The sequence below is a fragment of the Arachis hypogaea genome, chromosome 5, assembly GCF_003086295.3.
Source record: "Arachis hypogaea cultivar Tifrunner chromosome 5, arahy.Tifrunner.gnm2.J5K5, whole genome shotgun sequence".
NCBI classification, from domain to species: domain Eukaryota; kingdom Viridiplantae; phylum Streptophyta; class Magnoliopsida; order Fabales; family Fabaceae; genus Arachis; species Arachis hypogaea.
The window spans coordinates 124,728-142,634 of record NC_092040.1 but is presented as its reverse complement, the minus strand read 5'-3'; the positions used below and the strand labels follow the sequence as shown (position 1 = coordinate 142,634).

General features: G+C 32.6%; 1 protein-coding gene across 1 annotated transcript; it reads right to left on the bottom strand.

Moving 5' to 3' along the window:
* Positions 1-294: 294 nt before the first annotated feature.
* LOC112799931 (zinc-finger homeodomain protein 2-like) lies at positions 295-1,855 on the bottom strand. Its single transcript, XM_025841922.3, has 2 exons — positions 684-1,855; positions 295-590 (listed from the first exon to the last, which is right to left on the bottom strand). The coding sequence occupies exons 1-2, from the start codon at positions 1,456-1,458 to the stop codon at positions 583-585; spliced, it is 783 nt and encodes a 260-aa protein (XP_025697707.1). The 5' UTR covers positions 1,459-1,855; the 3' UTR covers positions 295-582.
* Between the last annotated feature and the right edge of the window lie 16,052 nt (positions 1,856-17,907).

The window sequence follows — 17,907 nt, the reverse complement described above, 5'->3', positions numbered from 1 at the left end:
ATTATCAAATTGAACACAGCAAGTAATTATTAACTAGCCATTTATTATAAAAAGAAATAGCTTATTTAAACAAAGGATCTTGAAAGAATAATAATAAAATATAAGATACATTTTCATTGAACACCGACAAATGATTAATGGCCTATATGCAAGAGATCAACCAATTAATCTTAATTAATACATAATCCCCCTCGGATTATTTCTTTAGGTGTATATGTTAGCTGAAGAAGTGTATGTGAAAGAGAAAAAAAAAAAGGAGGAAAACAAGTGTTACATGATATGACGAATTGACGATTGAAAAGAAATTAGTTGAGTTGATCATGAAATTATAATATTAATCCGTGGGCTCTAATTAATTCTAGTACAATGCGTGCGATCCCCCTCCTATGACTGAAACAAGGCAACTCCTCTAGCTAGCAACATACATAAATAATACGATCCCCGAAGAATAAGAAAACACAAAGAAACCCTAAAAAAGAAATCAACAGTAATAGTAGTGGCAGCAGCAGTAGCAGTAGAGTCCTGAGTAGTAGCAACCTTTGTTTCTCCCATCCACCCAACTCACCCAATATACATTCCTTTTCATGAAGCTAAGATTTAAGAGAGAGAGATGAATGGTTATAGGGGAACCTGAAAGCGTAAGCGTGTATGGAGTGAGAGAGTAGGGAGCTAGGGCTTCTTACCGAGGGTGTGTTTGTTGTTATGCATCCAAACCTTGAGAACATGCCGCTTCACACCCGTCTCGTTACAAAACTCTTGAACCGCACCCTCGTCGTGTTTCTGAATCCGCCATCCCAATCTCTCTGCAAGTTCCAGCATCTTCTCCTTCTGCTCCTGCGTGAACTTCGTCCTGAACCTCTTCCGTGATGATGACCCTCCTCCTCCGCCCCCGCCACCGCCACTCACGTCTTCCTGCTCGAAATCCCGCGCTGTTCCTCCACCTCCAGCTCCGGAGGTCGAAGGGAGAGCCAGCGTTCCCGCTCTCTGCTGCCCCCCGCTCACGTGTAAGTACCCCGCCGGTGTCCGGTAGTAGGCCGCAAACGGCGGCGGCTGGTGGTGGTGGGGGTGGTGAGTCAGGAGATACGGTCCTCCTCCTCCTGGTCCTGCTCCGGCGAGCTCAGTCTCCTTGCGGTGGAAGTTGCGGTGGCAGTTGCAGGCGGCGCATTTGAGTGCGTCGAGGGTTCCCTCCGTGCCGGCGGGCATGAACTCGCCGCAACCGTCGAGTGCGTGTCCGCCGATCCCCACGGCATGGTTCTTCAAACACTCTCTGTATCTTGGCTTCACCATGTTGCTGCTGCTGTTGTTGTTGTTGTTGTTCCTCACGGTCATGGGTTGAACCACCAACATGGGTTCCGAACCGGACATTTTAACCCGGGTCGGGTTTCCAAGAGGGTCATAACCCGTTCCTCCTGGCACACACAGCTCTTCTTCTTGCTCCTCTTGCTCATCGAATTCCATCTCTTGAAAATTCTGATTACTCTCTCTCTCTTATTCTTCTCTGCTAATTAGTGTTACTTTCTCTCTCTACTTTGGTTTTGTTTTCGTTTGCAACTTTGCATCGGGGGGAGAGAGAGAGAAAGAGAGGGAGAGAGGTTTGGTTGTCGAAAGGGGTTTTGATTCATTCATATACTTTTTCGGTTCTCTGTTGTGTTCTTATTAATCGTCATCATCATCACCATCACTGTAAAACTACTTCAACCCTCTATTGTCCTTCAACCGGCTATACCCGGTCATGTCAGGCGGTGATTTCTCATTTTTACCCCTTGCTGGATGAATGGTGAAGAGCTGTCACTGTTCTTGGGGACATTAGTACTACTCTGCACCGTAGCAGATGAGCACAAAAATGGATAAATATAACATTTTGTAGATAATGTTAATTACTTGTATCCTTCGGAATAAGGAATAAAGGCCCAACGTCACAAAGCCCAACAAACAGAGAGGGATAAACTTTCAAGTGGAAATTGTTTAGAGATTTAAGTAGTGAGTTTACAAGTTCTTATTAATAGCAGGTTATTTCATGGCTTAGAATCGTAGATTTTAAAAAAATAAACTTTATTCGGAATAATATAAAGATAATTTGAATGGTGTAAGATGATAAAGACACAAATTTCGCAACGGGGTTAGAGGGAGAATGTCTCCGGCCCCCACGTAGAAGTGATATATTGTTATTGATATCTCGCCAGTCTTACAAAACTACATTATGAGTAGGATCACACCATCAACAACCATCCCAATAACATACGTCATTATTTTTACTAAACCGATCCAAATTAAACCGCTCATTTAATCTAATTCAAACCAAAAATCGATTAAAACTGCACTAATTTAGATTTGATTGGATCCTATTTTTTGCAAATCGTTAGATCGGATTGGATTTTGGATCTACTTTTCACAACTGATTCAATTCAATTCAAACCGCACAATGTATTATAATATTATATTATTATTATGTTTACAATTATATTTATAACATATTCAATTTGTTACATATTTTTATATTTTTCATGTATTATTATTATTTAATAGTGTGATTTATTTATTTATTTTAACTAACCTATAATTTTATTTCTATTATTATGTTATCGTTGATTTTTTAAGATATTGTTAAGACTTGCTGTATTATTGTTGGTTATTTGAAATTTGATGTTGAGACTTGTTATATATATATATATATATATATATATATATATATATATATATATATATATATAATTTTTTTAATTTACAAAACCGCAAATTCAATTTAATTAAAACCGTTCGAAATTGGATCGAATCGGATCGGATTTTTTTTTTTAAATCATTCAATCCAAACCGCACCGCAAATAAACATAGTATTCAGATCAGATAAAATTTTGATTCAAAACTGATCCAAATCGCACCTCAAACACCCCTAACTCTTACTATTAGTGTTCTAAAACAAACATGTTACGCTAAAACCATCAATTGCTAAAATAAAAAATATCATTTTCATTATCATGAGCAGAGACTTATTTTCTCTCATTATTTTAGAAAACCTCATCCGTTCTAAATCATTTAACACTATTACATTTTTATTCAACGACCTTCCTTTTAAAATTCACATTCGGTCGTAGTTGGATGTCAATATATAAATACACATTCCTGTCTATCAGTGCATTTTTTTAGAATCAAATATAAGGTTTATTCTATTTTTTTTTCTGGTCGTATCTCCAATCTAACAGACCAAAAATTAATCTACTGCAGCACTAAATATTGAACTTTATTTAAAAATTTATTATTGACTAATGGATTATTATATACACAAGACATGATTTAAATCTCTAATACTTACTTAAGCGGACTAATTATCTAATTACTAGATCAACTAAATTTAATTTACTCTATTTGTTTTTAATGCATCAATTTTCTCATATTATTTTATCGTATCAAAATTAATATTTAAACATTCATTTCAATATAATTATACATAAGAGATGAAACATATTTAAAAAATATTAATAAATATATTTTTTATACTACTTAAAATTATCGTTAATGTATACGCGTATATAATATTTATTTAGTAGTCAGAATTAAATTTAAAATAAATCAATATTATCTTAATATCAAAATAAAGAAATAGATACTATGCCCTTCTCTATATAAAGGGCATGCTAGTACTTTTAATCTAGCTAATGGTTTAAAGTTTTTCCACAAGCTTTCGAAATTTTGAAAATTAATTTTAATATAAATAATTTTAGTTAATAGAACACTTGAAATTTTTTCAACTATACAAACTATGAAAGTATTCACCTTCTAATTTTGTAAGATAGTATAGTATAATTCCCTAAAATAATTAGATATTCTGAAATGTTAATTTCTCAAAAAAAAAAAAAAAACTTGAGAGATATACATTGATGGATATAATACAACTAACTTCTTTTCCCAGTTGAAGGTCAGAAGGTGTTTTTTTTTTTTTCTTAAATACAAATAAATAAAATTTTAATGAGCATCGCATTAATTTAACTAAAATATACAACATTTATATTAATTGAATCTTATTATTCTCTCTAAAAATATTATCAAATTAATCTTGTTATTCATTCTCAAAATATTGTTTAAAGATACAACGTTATAACTTAAACTAACAAAAAGCCCGCGCATGAGACAATGTTTTTCATAAATTTGTTGATTTTAAATAATAAATTATATTTTTAATAATAGATATTTATGTATTATTGATTTTTGTACTAAATCAACATTTTATTTTTAAATAATCTAACTATTAGTCTTATATAACTAGAAAAATTTATGATAACATATCACTGGATAAATATAAATACAAAATACTCTAATTTATTGAATATTTTTCAACGTTTGATTATGTATCATAATTTTTATTTTAAGAATTTAATTTTGTATTTGTTCAACTTTTGACAATTTAGTTCTATATTTTAATTGCGTTGATCATTGAGTTCGCAAAGTATGAAATTTGCTTAATAAATAACACTTTAATTACAACGTTTTTATGTCAATAAAATAATTGATATTACCCAATAGAATTGAATAATAATACAGCAATTAAACTTCGGATTAAGTAAATTGTTTCAACTATTTTAACGTATACGTAAGACAACAATGGTGGATTTTTAATGTGCAACTAAGCCTATAAGCTACATCTTCCTTTTGAAATGTTAACTGTGGCCTTCCAAAGAACAAAAGTGAGCATGCATTAGTAAGATATTAAAACATGAAATGAAATTAAAATTAAATAATTATTTTTTTCTCTTTTTTCTTTTTTTATCATCAAATCAAATACTCATTAAAATTGAATTATATGCTTCATTAGTTCAATTGGTAAATAATGCCTCAATATAAACCAGCATGTATTTCATGTGAGATACATGTTTATCTATCAATTTTCTTCGCTTTGAAATAATTCATAATTTGATAAATACTCAAAATTTAAATAATTTTGTGTGCGACTTTATCTGTCTTTTTGAATTTCATAAATTCATATAGTGAAAGTAAGATCTCATCTCAGAATCAAATGGAGAATATTAACTCAAACATGATGCGCAGAATTTTAAATATTAAGTCTTGTATTGATTCAAAAATACTAAAAAATAGAATCTAATTCACAACTTAAAAATTTGTTATCTTAACTATAGAAATCACGATACATTTGTATAGCAATACTGCAATTGGAAATCATAAAAAATTTGTAAAGTACTATCCGCCATACATCATAGCTCATAGCCATATATGGAATGTAAGAATGGTCACAATTTACGGATAGAACTAAATGTCTACAATTGACATTTTGATCAAAAGGATGCATTAAATTTAAAAGAAATCCAAAACCCAAGAAAATCCTCAATAAACATACTTTTAGGAGTCCGAAAGTCTCAACTTCATCACCAAATTTTATGATTTTTTGTTCAACACGGACAATGGTAATTATTTCTCGCCTCTTAAAAAAATTAAATTATAACGAAATTGAGGTAACATTCTAAAAAATATACGTTTAACCAATATGTGACTTTACAATATTTAAGAGCATTTTAAAATAGATTTTCATGAGTACTAAATAAAGTTAATAAAAATATATAACAAAATTCTGCCGGTGATTGAAAAGGGAGAAAAAAAAGTAAGAGTGACTATTGTTGTGCAATAATTTTATAATAAATAATGAGTCACTAATAATTCAGCTCAATAGTATGATTAAGGAAAGAGAAGGATCAATTGAAATCACCGTAGTTGGATGCCATAATTTGTAAATCTCCTTGCAAGGGCGGCTACACAAATAATTTTATATTTGCAAATTTTTTTATTTACAGTCCCTATTTCGATCTGTATTGTTCTAATATGATTTAGCTCCATAAATAATAGAGTGATCTCTTTTAATACGATAAATTCTTTGCCAGCAATCAAATGAGGCCATACAGGGTCATGTCCATGACCTGACATTACTTGGTTCCACGAGTATGTTCCATGTGAATCCTTAATCATCCATATATTTCACTTATATGAACCCATTTCAGTATGCATGCCTATGTAGCAGAGGTGACCATTTATCAATAACAATTTTTTACAGATAGCTTTGCCTTGTGCAGGTGTGACAATATATCCGAATTCTCTGGTCAGAATGGAATAAATTACAATACACAGGGACTTAGTTTTTATATGATTATTCTAGCTCAATAAATAGATAGAGTCATTGGATGCAACATATCTGGGATCAATTCTTTGCACATATGGGGGCAGCATAAGTTGGTATTCCACCGGTCACTTGCTGAGGAATATGAAATCAACCAATAACATGTATCTAAGAGTTTATTGTTGTATATGTTGATCCAAACATAGTTCACAGAATGCGGGACATAAACAAATGCATAGGTGAAACCACATAAATTGCAACGATGCTGAATGACATCAGGGATGCTACTTGTAACACCCCATTACCCTAAGCCTTACCTCTAGTCGTAAAGTAAAGGATAACAAAGTGCCACGACAGTTCTGAAGCTTATAAATATAATATATATTCAAGAATTTATATAACTAGAAGCCCAATGAAGGAATAAAAACTCAAAGTCGCATAAAGCGGCATTACGAAATGCGAAGCGTTCACACACGGTAACTAAACGCGTGGATACGAACAGAACAAGACATAATACATATAAATACCTTGTAGATAGCTCCAGGTTACGCAATATATATATATATATATAAGAAGACTAGTCACAGCCTGCAGAGTTTAGGCTGGCTAGCCAAATTGAAATACAAAAGAGTTTTAGAAGTGTAAAACAGCGTATACAACTTATCTCTCAAAACAAGCCTCTAAGGTTATAAAGTCTAAAATAAGAAGGTGAGAGAAAGTACTACAACAAAATAATCAAAATTCAAAAGAGAGCATAAGATCCTCCACTCCGTCACCATCTCGTAACTCACCGAGGTGGGTTACGAACTGAATATGAAAAATAACAACAATATATGGTATGAAAATCGGAGGTTCTCAGTATGGTAACAGTGATCAATCTGTAAGATATAAGGTTCCGGGACGCGAAAGGTAATCCTAGAACTTCACATCGAATACAGGTATTCAAGCTTAATAAAATAAATAACTTAAACCATAAACCATAAATAGGGTTATCTAAACTTAGGAAATTTCTAACTAATACTAAAATACACGGCTGTCCCACAGCCTTCGCCAACCTACCCTCCACACGATCACATCGCAACCGCCAACCTAACCTCCTTAGCACTAGACAAATCACAGATAATGCAAGTAAGTAAAACACAAATAGTATACATATATAACAGGTAAATCAACTAGCATTTAGACATGTTATTCAAATAGGTATAACTCAAGTAATCAAAGTAAGCAAGCATGTAGAAGATGCATATGATGAATGTCTGTCCTATTGGCTCGCGATATCACTTGTTGGTCCATAAATGCCAACCTGACACATCATTTCGAATGTCGCCTTTCTGCCACGTCCGAGGATATAGCGCCTGGCACGCTTTTGTATCGCTCTGAGAATATAGTGCTTGACACACTCTTGCGGTAGAGAAGAAAAACAACAACATATTTTTCATCATAAATCGTTCTAGGAATATAGTGCCCAGCACACTGTCCATATCCAACAAGTCCATCAACCTCAAATCATCATCAGTCATCACCATTTTCTCATCTCAATCCACTTTCAATTCTCAAGTCTCAATATTCTAAGGATATAGTGCCTAGCACACTCTCCTTTAATATCCATCAAACTCATCATAACCATCATCAGTTCTTAATTCCACAAGTTACCATCTACTCACAAGTCCTCAAGCCATTGTCAATAAAACACTTCGCTAGTTCACCCACAACTTCAGAAACCTAAGTCTTCGTCTTCTAAACTCATACAGAAAATCCCCAATTCAAATTAACTATCTCATCTTCATCAGTCTTAGAGTCTAATTACTAGCCACAAGTCTTAAAGAAAATTTATGGAAGTTTGGAAAGCTAAGAAACCCTTAAAAGCATAGAAAAAACACATTCTCAACAAAATAGGGGGTTGTGCGTACGCACCCCCTATCGTACTTACGCACACGTTGAAAAATGTACATCCGCGTATGCATACATGGGCTGCGTACGCAGGAGTTCTGGACAGATGCCACCATCCGCATATGAGGCATGGGTCCGCGTACGTACGTATATCAGAATCCATAAAAGTTAAGTTGCAGAAATTTCAGTTTTAGACCCCAAACTTTAAACGTTCATAACTTCCTCTACAAAACTCCATTTTTCTCAAACTTTATATCATTTTAAAACTCTTGAAATCATCTTTAATTTGAAAGAAAAATTATTCAATTTCAATGTCTAAAAGTTCGAGTAATGATCCACCAAAGTTCTCAAATCTCCAAATTTCATAACAAAAACAAACCAAAACATAGCCAATTCATCCCAAAACACTATCACACACTAAACTTTACCATTCCATTGTATTTCAATCAACTCAACCTCTATTTCACATAATCTTTCCACCATACTTCGACAAAAATTAACAATTTCCAACTCAAGATCTCAATCATCAATAATTTGCACAATTTCACTCATCATAACATCACTCATTATATCTCACCATAAATTCTCATAATTATCACTATTCAAGTTCAATATCAATAATCAATGCCATTCACCAAAACATCATAATTCAATAATATCCTTCGTCAATAATCATAATTATAAACAACACCAATACTCATCATATTATCATCATAATTCATAATTCACATATTCCAACATCCCATATCATCCTTCTCATCGTCAAACATAAATTCACATATAATTAATCATGCACCAACATCATTCAAACCTATTTCAGAGTCAACTAGTCTAAGTGTCCAGAAACATTACATATTACATAAAGAAAATCGAAACTATATCTTGGCTTATTTCCACGCAACTCAAAACACCAAGCTCAAACTCAAAGCTCCAAAACTACCAAGCTTACTCTAACAAATACCAAACCTCAATCTAACATCATATAACATACAAAATCAACACTATGACTAACTAAAATATCAAACCATAAGATTTGAAAAGACTTACCTTACCCGACAATATTAGGGGCAAAACCCAACAATATTCCAATGCTAAATCACCCATAACCAAACAAAATCAAAAAATCTACTCAAGGACTAGAACCAAAATTGCGGAATTTTGTTAGGGCTAAAAACTGGAGCATAGATTTCGAAAATCTTACCACTTTATTTATATAAAAATGAAAAGCCCGACAAGAGTTTCGTGCAGCCGTAAACGGCTCGTAAATCGGAGCACCGTAACTCAATTTATGACCATCGAAAGGTGGTTGTGAATAGTGACCAACCCTTTTGCTTTCTTCTCTCTCAAAGCCGCGCCCCTTTCTTAGTTTAGGGCAAAAATAAGTTGAAAACTCATTAAACATACATATATATGTTGGGCCTTGGACCCGATTTAGATCCGGTCCAACCCGTTAGCGTTTTATGTCCGTTTGGCCCCACTTTGGGTTAAAACCTTTAAGATTAGGGTCCGATTTTCAATTATAAATTATTCTTGTCCTTTCAAAACAATAAATTCGATTTTTAAAATCTTATTTTTTTCAATACGTGCTACCAGTCAGATTAGAGCCGGCACTGCCGGCTTAAGTGCAGGTACGCATTTTTACAAAGATTTTTTGCAAAAGATACATTTTTCCACTCAGAAAATATCATTGAATCAAATTTCACCATTATATTTTAAAAGAACACTTCTATATTTTTTAACCTATTTTGGGTAATTAAAATTATTATTTTATTAAAGCGGTTTTACGTAAAAATTTCGGTTCTTACACTATTTACGTGTCCAGAGTTTGGATTCTAAACAAAAAGATTAGCTAGATTATCCATCATTGAGTATCGAATTGTCATATTTCCATTCTCGCAACCAATTATTTCAAACTGGCCTAGGTTTTTTCTGAAAAATGGAACACTAGCAGCTTCTCTGATTTCAGATTGTATATTTATTTTGAAAGCCAAGTTGCACCCGATCACAACTTCTTTTAGCATGTTCCAAATGTGTTAGGACAAAATCTGTGGTCAGCAAGTTGTTCTTCTAAAAGGTAAAAAGGCTTCTGCCATGACCAATACTTCTAGAATTGACTCTGGCAAAAACTTCAAAATTAACATCATTTGACAAAAGTGATAAGCTTTGTATTTGTAGAGAAGAAGTAGACATTGTTAACTCCTGCGCCAGACTTAAAAGGGTTGAGAAGAGAAAAATTAGTGAAATAACCTTTTATAATTACTGAAGACACTTCGTTTGATACATGTAATAAATAAATATAAGTACTTTTGTTGAGCAAATTCACATTTTAATATAATTACCAATTATTTATTTGGTTATACCGAATTTTAGTAACCTATTGATTAGTTTCTGAACACCAGTTTCTAGTCCTTTCAGAGACTGAGAGTTCCTTGCTTTATGTTTATCTTCACCGTATTAAATGACAACGATGATAAATATAAAAAATAGTGATGTAATACGTCAACTATTAAAAGCTAGTCAAGTTAACAAATTTTAAAAGAAAGCAATATTGTAGTTAGTGCAGTAAATCAAATTAAAGAGCATAATTACCATTGAAAAATAGTGACCGCTACGCTCATTAGGTATATAATAAGTTAAAAACTCATTTATTTAGTTTAGTTAGTCACGAATTATTTTTCTATAGTAGATTAATAGCCTAGTAAGATGTGCTTGATTGACAGCAGGCATTAGAAGTTTCTTGATGTAGTTAATAACCCACGACATAATTTGGCTTCATAATTAATGGAGTAAAAAAATTGTAAATTATAAAGCCAAGGCCAAATAATAATTTTTTTGGAAAATCTATATCTAGAAACATTAACTTCATAATAACATTTTACTTTATAAGCTATCTCATTTATATTTAACTTCAATGTGATTGTAAACGGTCAAATCTCATTTACTTTATCCTATTAAATATAATTGTCAACTATTAAAAGCTAATTAAGTTTACAAATTTTAAAAGAAAATAGGATTGTAGTTGGTGCAGTAAACCAAATTAGAGAGCATAATTATCATGGAGAAATAGTGAGTGCTACTATCATTAGGTGTATAATAGGTTGAAGCTCCTTTATTTAGTTTAGTTAGTCACATTACTTTTCTATAGTAGGTTAATAACCTAGTAAGATGTATTGGATTGACAATAGGCATTAAAAGTTTCTTGATGTAGCTAATAACCTATGACAAATTTGATCATCATAATTAATGGAGTAAAAAAGTTGTAGATTATAAAGCCAATGTTAAATAGTAATTTTTCTGAGAAACTTGCATCTAGAAATATCAAATTTATAATAATATTTTACTTTATAAGCTATCTCGTTTATATTTAATTTCAGTGTGATTGTAAACTGTCGAATTTTTTTTTATCTTATTAAATGTAATTGAAGCTAGGAGAGATCATATTGACAGTTGAATAATCCATGAGAAAATATGTTAGGAGCAAACAAAATTAAATAAAAAAGTACCAAGGAGATATTTTATTGTATATATAATCTAATTTATTATACAACCATCTATATCTAAGCCTGATGATTCAAGTTACTTTAAAATTTGGTTTCTCGAAGAGTAAAATAAAACCAAAAAAGAAAAAGATACACATACTATAAGTTACACCTTTAATGATCTAATTATGCATACCAATTTGTATAAAATATAATACAAACTTTATTCGGATATCTTAAATTAATTATCTAAAGATGACATTAAAGCAAAAAGTACATAAAAGAAAGGGAGCATTTTCAACTAAGTTGAAAATCCCTTCCTCAGATTCTCTATTAACCGAAGTCTATGTATACTAACTACTCATGCTTCCTTTTCCTAATATGACCTTTCATTGTCTTGGTTGTAGAGCCCTCAATTCTGAACTATACACCCCACTAATAGCATTACCTGCATTTGAATCAGCCATAAAACCCTTGTCAGGAGTCTCAAGACCGCACTCAAAAATGCTCTCCAAACTTGAATCCTACATGCGTAACAACACATGTCAGAAAAGACAGATCTTAAAAGGCAAAGATTGGTAAAATTTTCTCATAGTAAATGCTCTATGCATGTTTCATATGATATACAAATCTTAGACAAAGACACAACTGCAGCAGAATATATATCAGACTCAACCTCATTAGTAAAGAATACAGATAATAGATTGGAAACACTTTGGTCAACTTCCTAAGAGGTCATTATTGGCAAAAATAGTGTGATCACTACAATAACAAAGTAAATACTGAACAACATAAATATTAAAAGATAAAAAACACATTATCATATCTATAGAGGAAGATTGGGACTCATAAAGGGCTATCAGTGTGTCATCATCGTTGATTTTAACAACATTATACACTTGATCAGTTGAGATGAAATTTTTTTTGTAGTGAACAATTTAAACAAAAATTTCTTGTCTACAATGCTATCTAAAACTTTGGAATAGCATGCCACATTTCCTTCTTTCTGGATATTAGGAAAAAGAATAAGTTCATTATTCATTACTCTCTAATGAATGCCTCGCACTAAATCATTTTTCACACAAATATTAAAAAACTTACACTGAGGTCTTTGACTTCACTTGCAGACTTTCCAACAACCAGTTTGGTCTCCTGATTCCAAATGATTAGGTCAATATATTCAGTACCATCAATGGTAATAACATGAAGACGATACCTGTAAAAAACGCAAGATAGAATACATTAGAAAATTGAGCAATACCCCAAAACAACTTAAATATATTAAGTCCTTTTAAGTTGGAAGGTCTCTACCTTAGAGGAACATTGAAACAATTTTCCACAATGCTCGCATAGTTAACGGCCTTTATTCTCTTTCACTTTTCTGGGATAACTCTTGCACAAAGCACAATACCAGTCACGACCACCAACTTCAATAAAAACCACGGTGGTTAATATCCAATATGAAATTTTTTACACAAAAAAACACAATAACACTAGTAGCAGATCCGCATGAACAAAACATGCCATGGTAAAGAACCGCCAGACAACTCATCACTAATTGAATTTACGGGCTGGCTCTGTATATAATTAATATGCTGAGCCTTTATATCACCTCTCTTTATTAACCTGAAGCACATGAGATGAAATAGGCAAACAACCTTACAAAGACATTATAATGAAATTAATGAAATAAGGAAATCAGTTAAGTGAGGACAGACTACGGATCTTAAGCACACCTATTCTTACATGCAAGGACATCGGAGATCTCAGGGTTAAAAAATAGATGAGAGATATAAAGATTATTTTGAACTTTGACCTCATTGAGATTCATAAAGGTACATACAAATTTAACTAAATAAGTTACCAACATGATACAATAATATTAAAAGAATGAACAAAATAAATAATGAGTAACTTAATTTATCCAGCAAGTGATTCTTGTTCACACTAACTATTGCCTCAACCATTGCCACATCGGGCCCAAGGCCCACCCAATTCAACCCATACTTAGAGATTAAGCCATTTTCACCCTTCTCTTTATATGAAACACGCTGGGAAACATTTGGGGAAGAAGGAACAAGAACAAAACCTTTGTTCTTGATTTCATTTCATCATAACTTTCAATCCAAAGCTCCGATCACTACACCGTTTGTGGCCACATGACTACCGTGTTAAGCTCTACAAAGTCTGCTAACTTATTTGATAAGTAACTTTTAATCTTATCCTCAACCTTTCTTTCCCCTCAAATTTTGAAAATTGAGAAATTGGTTGTTGAAATGTGATGTTTTGGTGTTTAGGATCAAACAAGTTTGAGAAAACCATTAAGTTTTGTCCCGTTGGTGCTTGGGTAAGGTAAGAACCTCAAACCTATTGTTGATTAGTGAGTTAGTTTGCTTGGATGTTGATTATAATGAATATGTTGTGGATTTAGATTAAATAATATTGTTTTAGAGTACCTTAATGATGTTGGGAGCTTGATTCTTGAATTTTGGTGGCCAAGATTCCATTTGGAGAGGCTTTGGGGTTTTGGTCACTTGATGAATGGTGATCATTTGTGGTGTTCTGAGCTAGGGAGGAATCGACCAAGGTATGATTTTGGTTTCTCATAGATAACATGTAATGTTTCGTGAAAACTTAGGCTAGATGACCCTAGGTTAAGTTGTATGATATGTATGATTGAGAATTAGAGACTTGTAGTTAGAATTGTTAAGTGAAGGGTTGAAATGTATGATGATTGATTATAGATGATTGTGAATAATAATGATGATAAATTGAGAATTTGATAAGTGGTATGTATGTATGTGCAATTGTTGAATAATGAGTATGTTGGAGTTAGAAGGTGTGGAAATGTATTGTGGAGATGGTAAGTATTGATGATAAGAAGCGTGATGATAAATGATGATATTGAATTATGAGGATGATACTTGTATGAAGTGCGGTTTGAGTTGAAAATGGTTAAGAGTGTTGATGATGAGAAATATTTGAGAGGATTGGGATTGTTATAGTTGTAAAATAATTGTATGTGAATTGAAATTTGGTAAAATAGAGGATTGGTGATTTGAATAAAAACACTTTGGTTTTGAAATGAAAATTGTGAAAATATAGGTTTATGACTTTTACGCAAAATTTGGTTTTTGACCGAACTTTGCCGAGCCATAACTTGGCTTTCAGACCCTCGATTTCAATAAAATTTATTTTATATGAAAATTGGGTCCGCGAAGTTTACGCTGTTTGAAGAACGAATGAAAAATAATTTTTAACAAAAAAGTTATGTGCGTCGGAAGTTTGGTGTGTAAAAGAAAATTCTGTAGCATTAACAACTTTTTGCCATTTTTAAGGGGCATGCGTACGTGATAGCACACGCGATGCGACCGTTTGGTTTTGTCCAGACGTGCTCGCGTACGCGAGAGTGTGCATGTGTACGCGAGAGAAAAATTTACTTGCTCACATACGCGGGCAAGTGCACGCGACACGAACAATCTGTTCGGTCCAAGGGGGCTCACGTACGCAGACAATAGTCGCGTACACAGGACCCTGTTTTCAGCAACTTTGTGTTTTTTTTATTTAAACATGATTTCAAACCTCTAAACCTCTATTGTTACTTTCTAAGACCCTAAAACTTAGTTTTAGACATAGTGAGGGAGTTAAACCTTGAGATGGTGGTTACTTGGAAGTGAAGAAAGTTTGTGAAGTGGGAAAGTATGGTTGAAAAGTGCGGAAGCTCTAAGTATGTGATGAGTATTGGTCATGATGAATAAGAATAATTGAACTTTAATGAATAATAATAAATGAGGATGATTGGTGATGAGTATGTTTGAGTTTTCTCTCTGTTGTAAAGTGTTTCGGGCACTATATCCCAAGAGTGTGGCGGATGCTATATCCCAAGAGTGTGGGAGCACTTTATCCTAGAAAGTATATCGGATACCATATCCTATGAGTGTGACAGGCACTATATCCCGAGAGCATAGCGGGCTCTATATCCCAAGAGTTTGGAAACACTTTATCCCAAGAAATGCGACGCATACTATATCCTATGAGTGTGATGGGCACTATATACCGAGAGTGTGACAGGTACTATATCCCAAGAGTGTGGAGGCATGTCAAAGAGACGATATTTGGGTTAGCTACCGGGTGTGTCAGGTTTTGGCAAAGTCACAGACACGTGAGCTCACGGCCAGTAAGAAAGGCATACATCATATGCATTTGTTTGTCTTGTTTGAGTTGCATAACTTGAGTTTGCATAATTGAATATCTATACTTACTTGCTATATGTTTTACCTGCTGTAACTGTATCATATTTGTGCTTTCTTTGCCTGTATTATTTGTTTGTGCAACTGAGAGACCCCTTGTCTGGCAGAGGAGTCACGGGGGCAGTTGCACTAGAATTTTGGAGGATTGGAGGAAGTGAGGATTGAGGAGTTAAGTTAGGAATGGTTTAGAGCCAAAATGCATTAGATAACCTACCTTGTTTATGGTTTAAAATTATAACTCTAAGCTTTAAATATGAGTGTTGGAGTTCTATGATCGCCTTTGGTTTTCCCGAGACCTTATATATTATATATGTGTGCACCATTACCATACTGAGAATCCCCGATTCTCATTCCATACAAACGTTGTTGTTTTCAGATGCAGGTCGAAAGGCACCTTACCAGGTGTTTGGAGTTTTCGGAGAGAACGGAGTTGGTTCTTTTGGGAATTCTATGTCTTGTATTAAGCCATATTTACATTTATATGTGTTATATTTTTTAGTATATTTTTATATTTTTCGATATTGTACTTCTTAGAGGTTACTTGGAGAAAACATGTGTGAGTTGTGTTTTGGGTTAATTTTTGAGTATATGTATATTTATACTCCGGCCGGCCTCGGCTCCGCAGGTTAAGTTCGGAGCTTGCTATTCTGTATTTTGGTACTCTATTATATATATGTATATATCATGTCTTATCCTTATTTGTTTATCGATTTATGTGATTTCGAGTGTGATGTGTTTTTCTTTTGCAGTTGTTGTTTAAACTTTTCTTCAAGATTTCTAGATACAACTTTATTCGACTATATCTATATATATTTTTTTTTATTTTTAAAAGTCGTAATAACTCACCAATTCTATTTTATGAATTTAAGTGTAAAGTTTTGTGTGATAAGGTGTTACAGTAGACACCTCGTCTTCCCATTTTTCCCAATTCCAGCACTGGTGTGGTGTTTCGACCAAAGAGTAAAGAGAAATAACCTAAATCCTTTTCTTCCCCAACTTGGGATTTTTATTTTTAATATTGGGTCAAAATTGGTGTAATCCAGCAAAATGCCCAAAAAACTGTGTTTAATGCTGTTATGAAAATTTCTAATTACTATAGAAAAATGACACCACCGTTTTCTCATTCACGTTATTATTGTCTTCAACAAAACGTTGCCGACGTTTTGCACAAAATGTCATTGATATTTTCTTTTTCATCAATTAAAAAAAAAAAAAATATACAAAACGTGGTTACCATTTTATATATAAAAGTTTTATAAAATTCTTTTAACACAAAATGTCGATGTCGTTTTGTTTTTATTTAATTAAAAATTGTTATTAAATGACAAAACGTCATTCACTTTTTATTCTTTAAAAAAAATGGATCAGACCCATAACAATATAATACACATTGTTATAAAAATATCGATACATATCACACGTTTATTTATAATATAAAAGAAATGAGCCCCCAATTTTGGCTTTTTTTTTTAATATAAAAAATAGTATTTTTGTTAAAAATAAAATTATTTGGTATAATTATAGATTGATAAATTTTACAAATAGCAAGTCAACATGTGAAAAACATATTGAATAGATGACTCCGACTAATACGTAAGAACGTGTTAGACACGTGACAATTATATCTTGATCAACACGTGAGGTGTGTTGAAACACACAAAAAATATATTGAATAATTTTTATAATATTATAATATATTTTAAATGTCAGTATCCAACTAAAATATCATCTTTATTTTTATATTAAAAATAATTTCTGTCCAATTTTAGTTTTAAAATTTTTGAAATAACCGAAATTAAAGATAGATGTCGACGGACTGGGTAGTAGCCCACTCTTGGGACTACCCAACTTTATAGTAATAAAAGATAAAAGATAGGTTTTGGTCCCTATAATTTTTTAGTTTTATTTTGAAAAAATTTAAGTTTTCTATCTTAGTCCCTAGTATATATTAGTTTATTCCATTATTAATTGATGACATGACATGTCTTACTATTAATTAGTATTTGAGCTTGCTACATGGACGTTTAGCTGACCATATTAACATGTAATGGAATAAACTAATGATTGAAGAGTTGTGTGTTTAGTTTAAATAAAAGAAAGAGTAAGAAAATAGAAATAGGGTGAGCAGTGGGGGCAATGGAGGAGGGCACACTGAAACTGAAAAACAAAA

Excerpts from the sequence above, each read along its gene's own strand:
- LOC112799931 (XM_025841922.3), bottom strand. The coding sequence starts at position 1,458 with ATGGAATTCGATGAGCAAGAGGAGCAAGAAGAAGAGCTGTGTGTGCCA.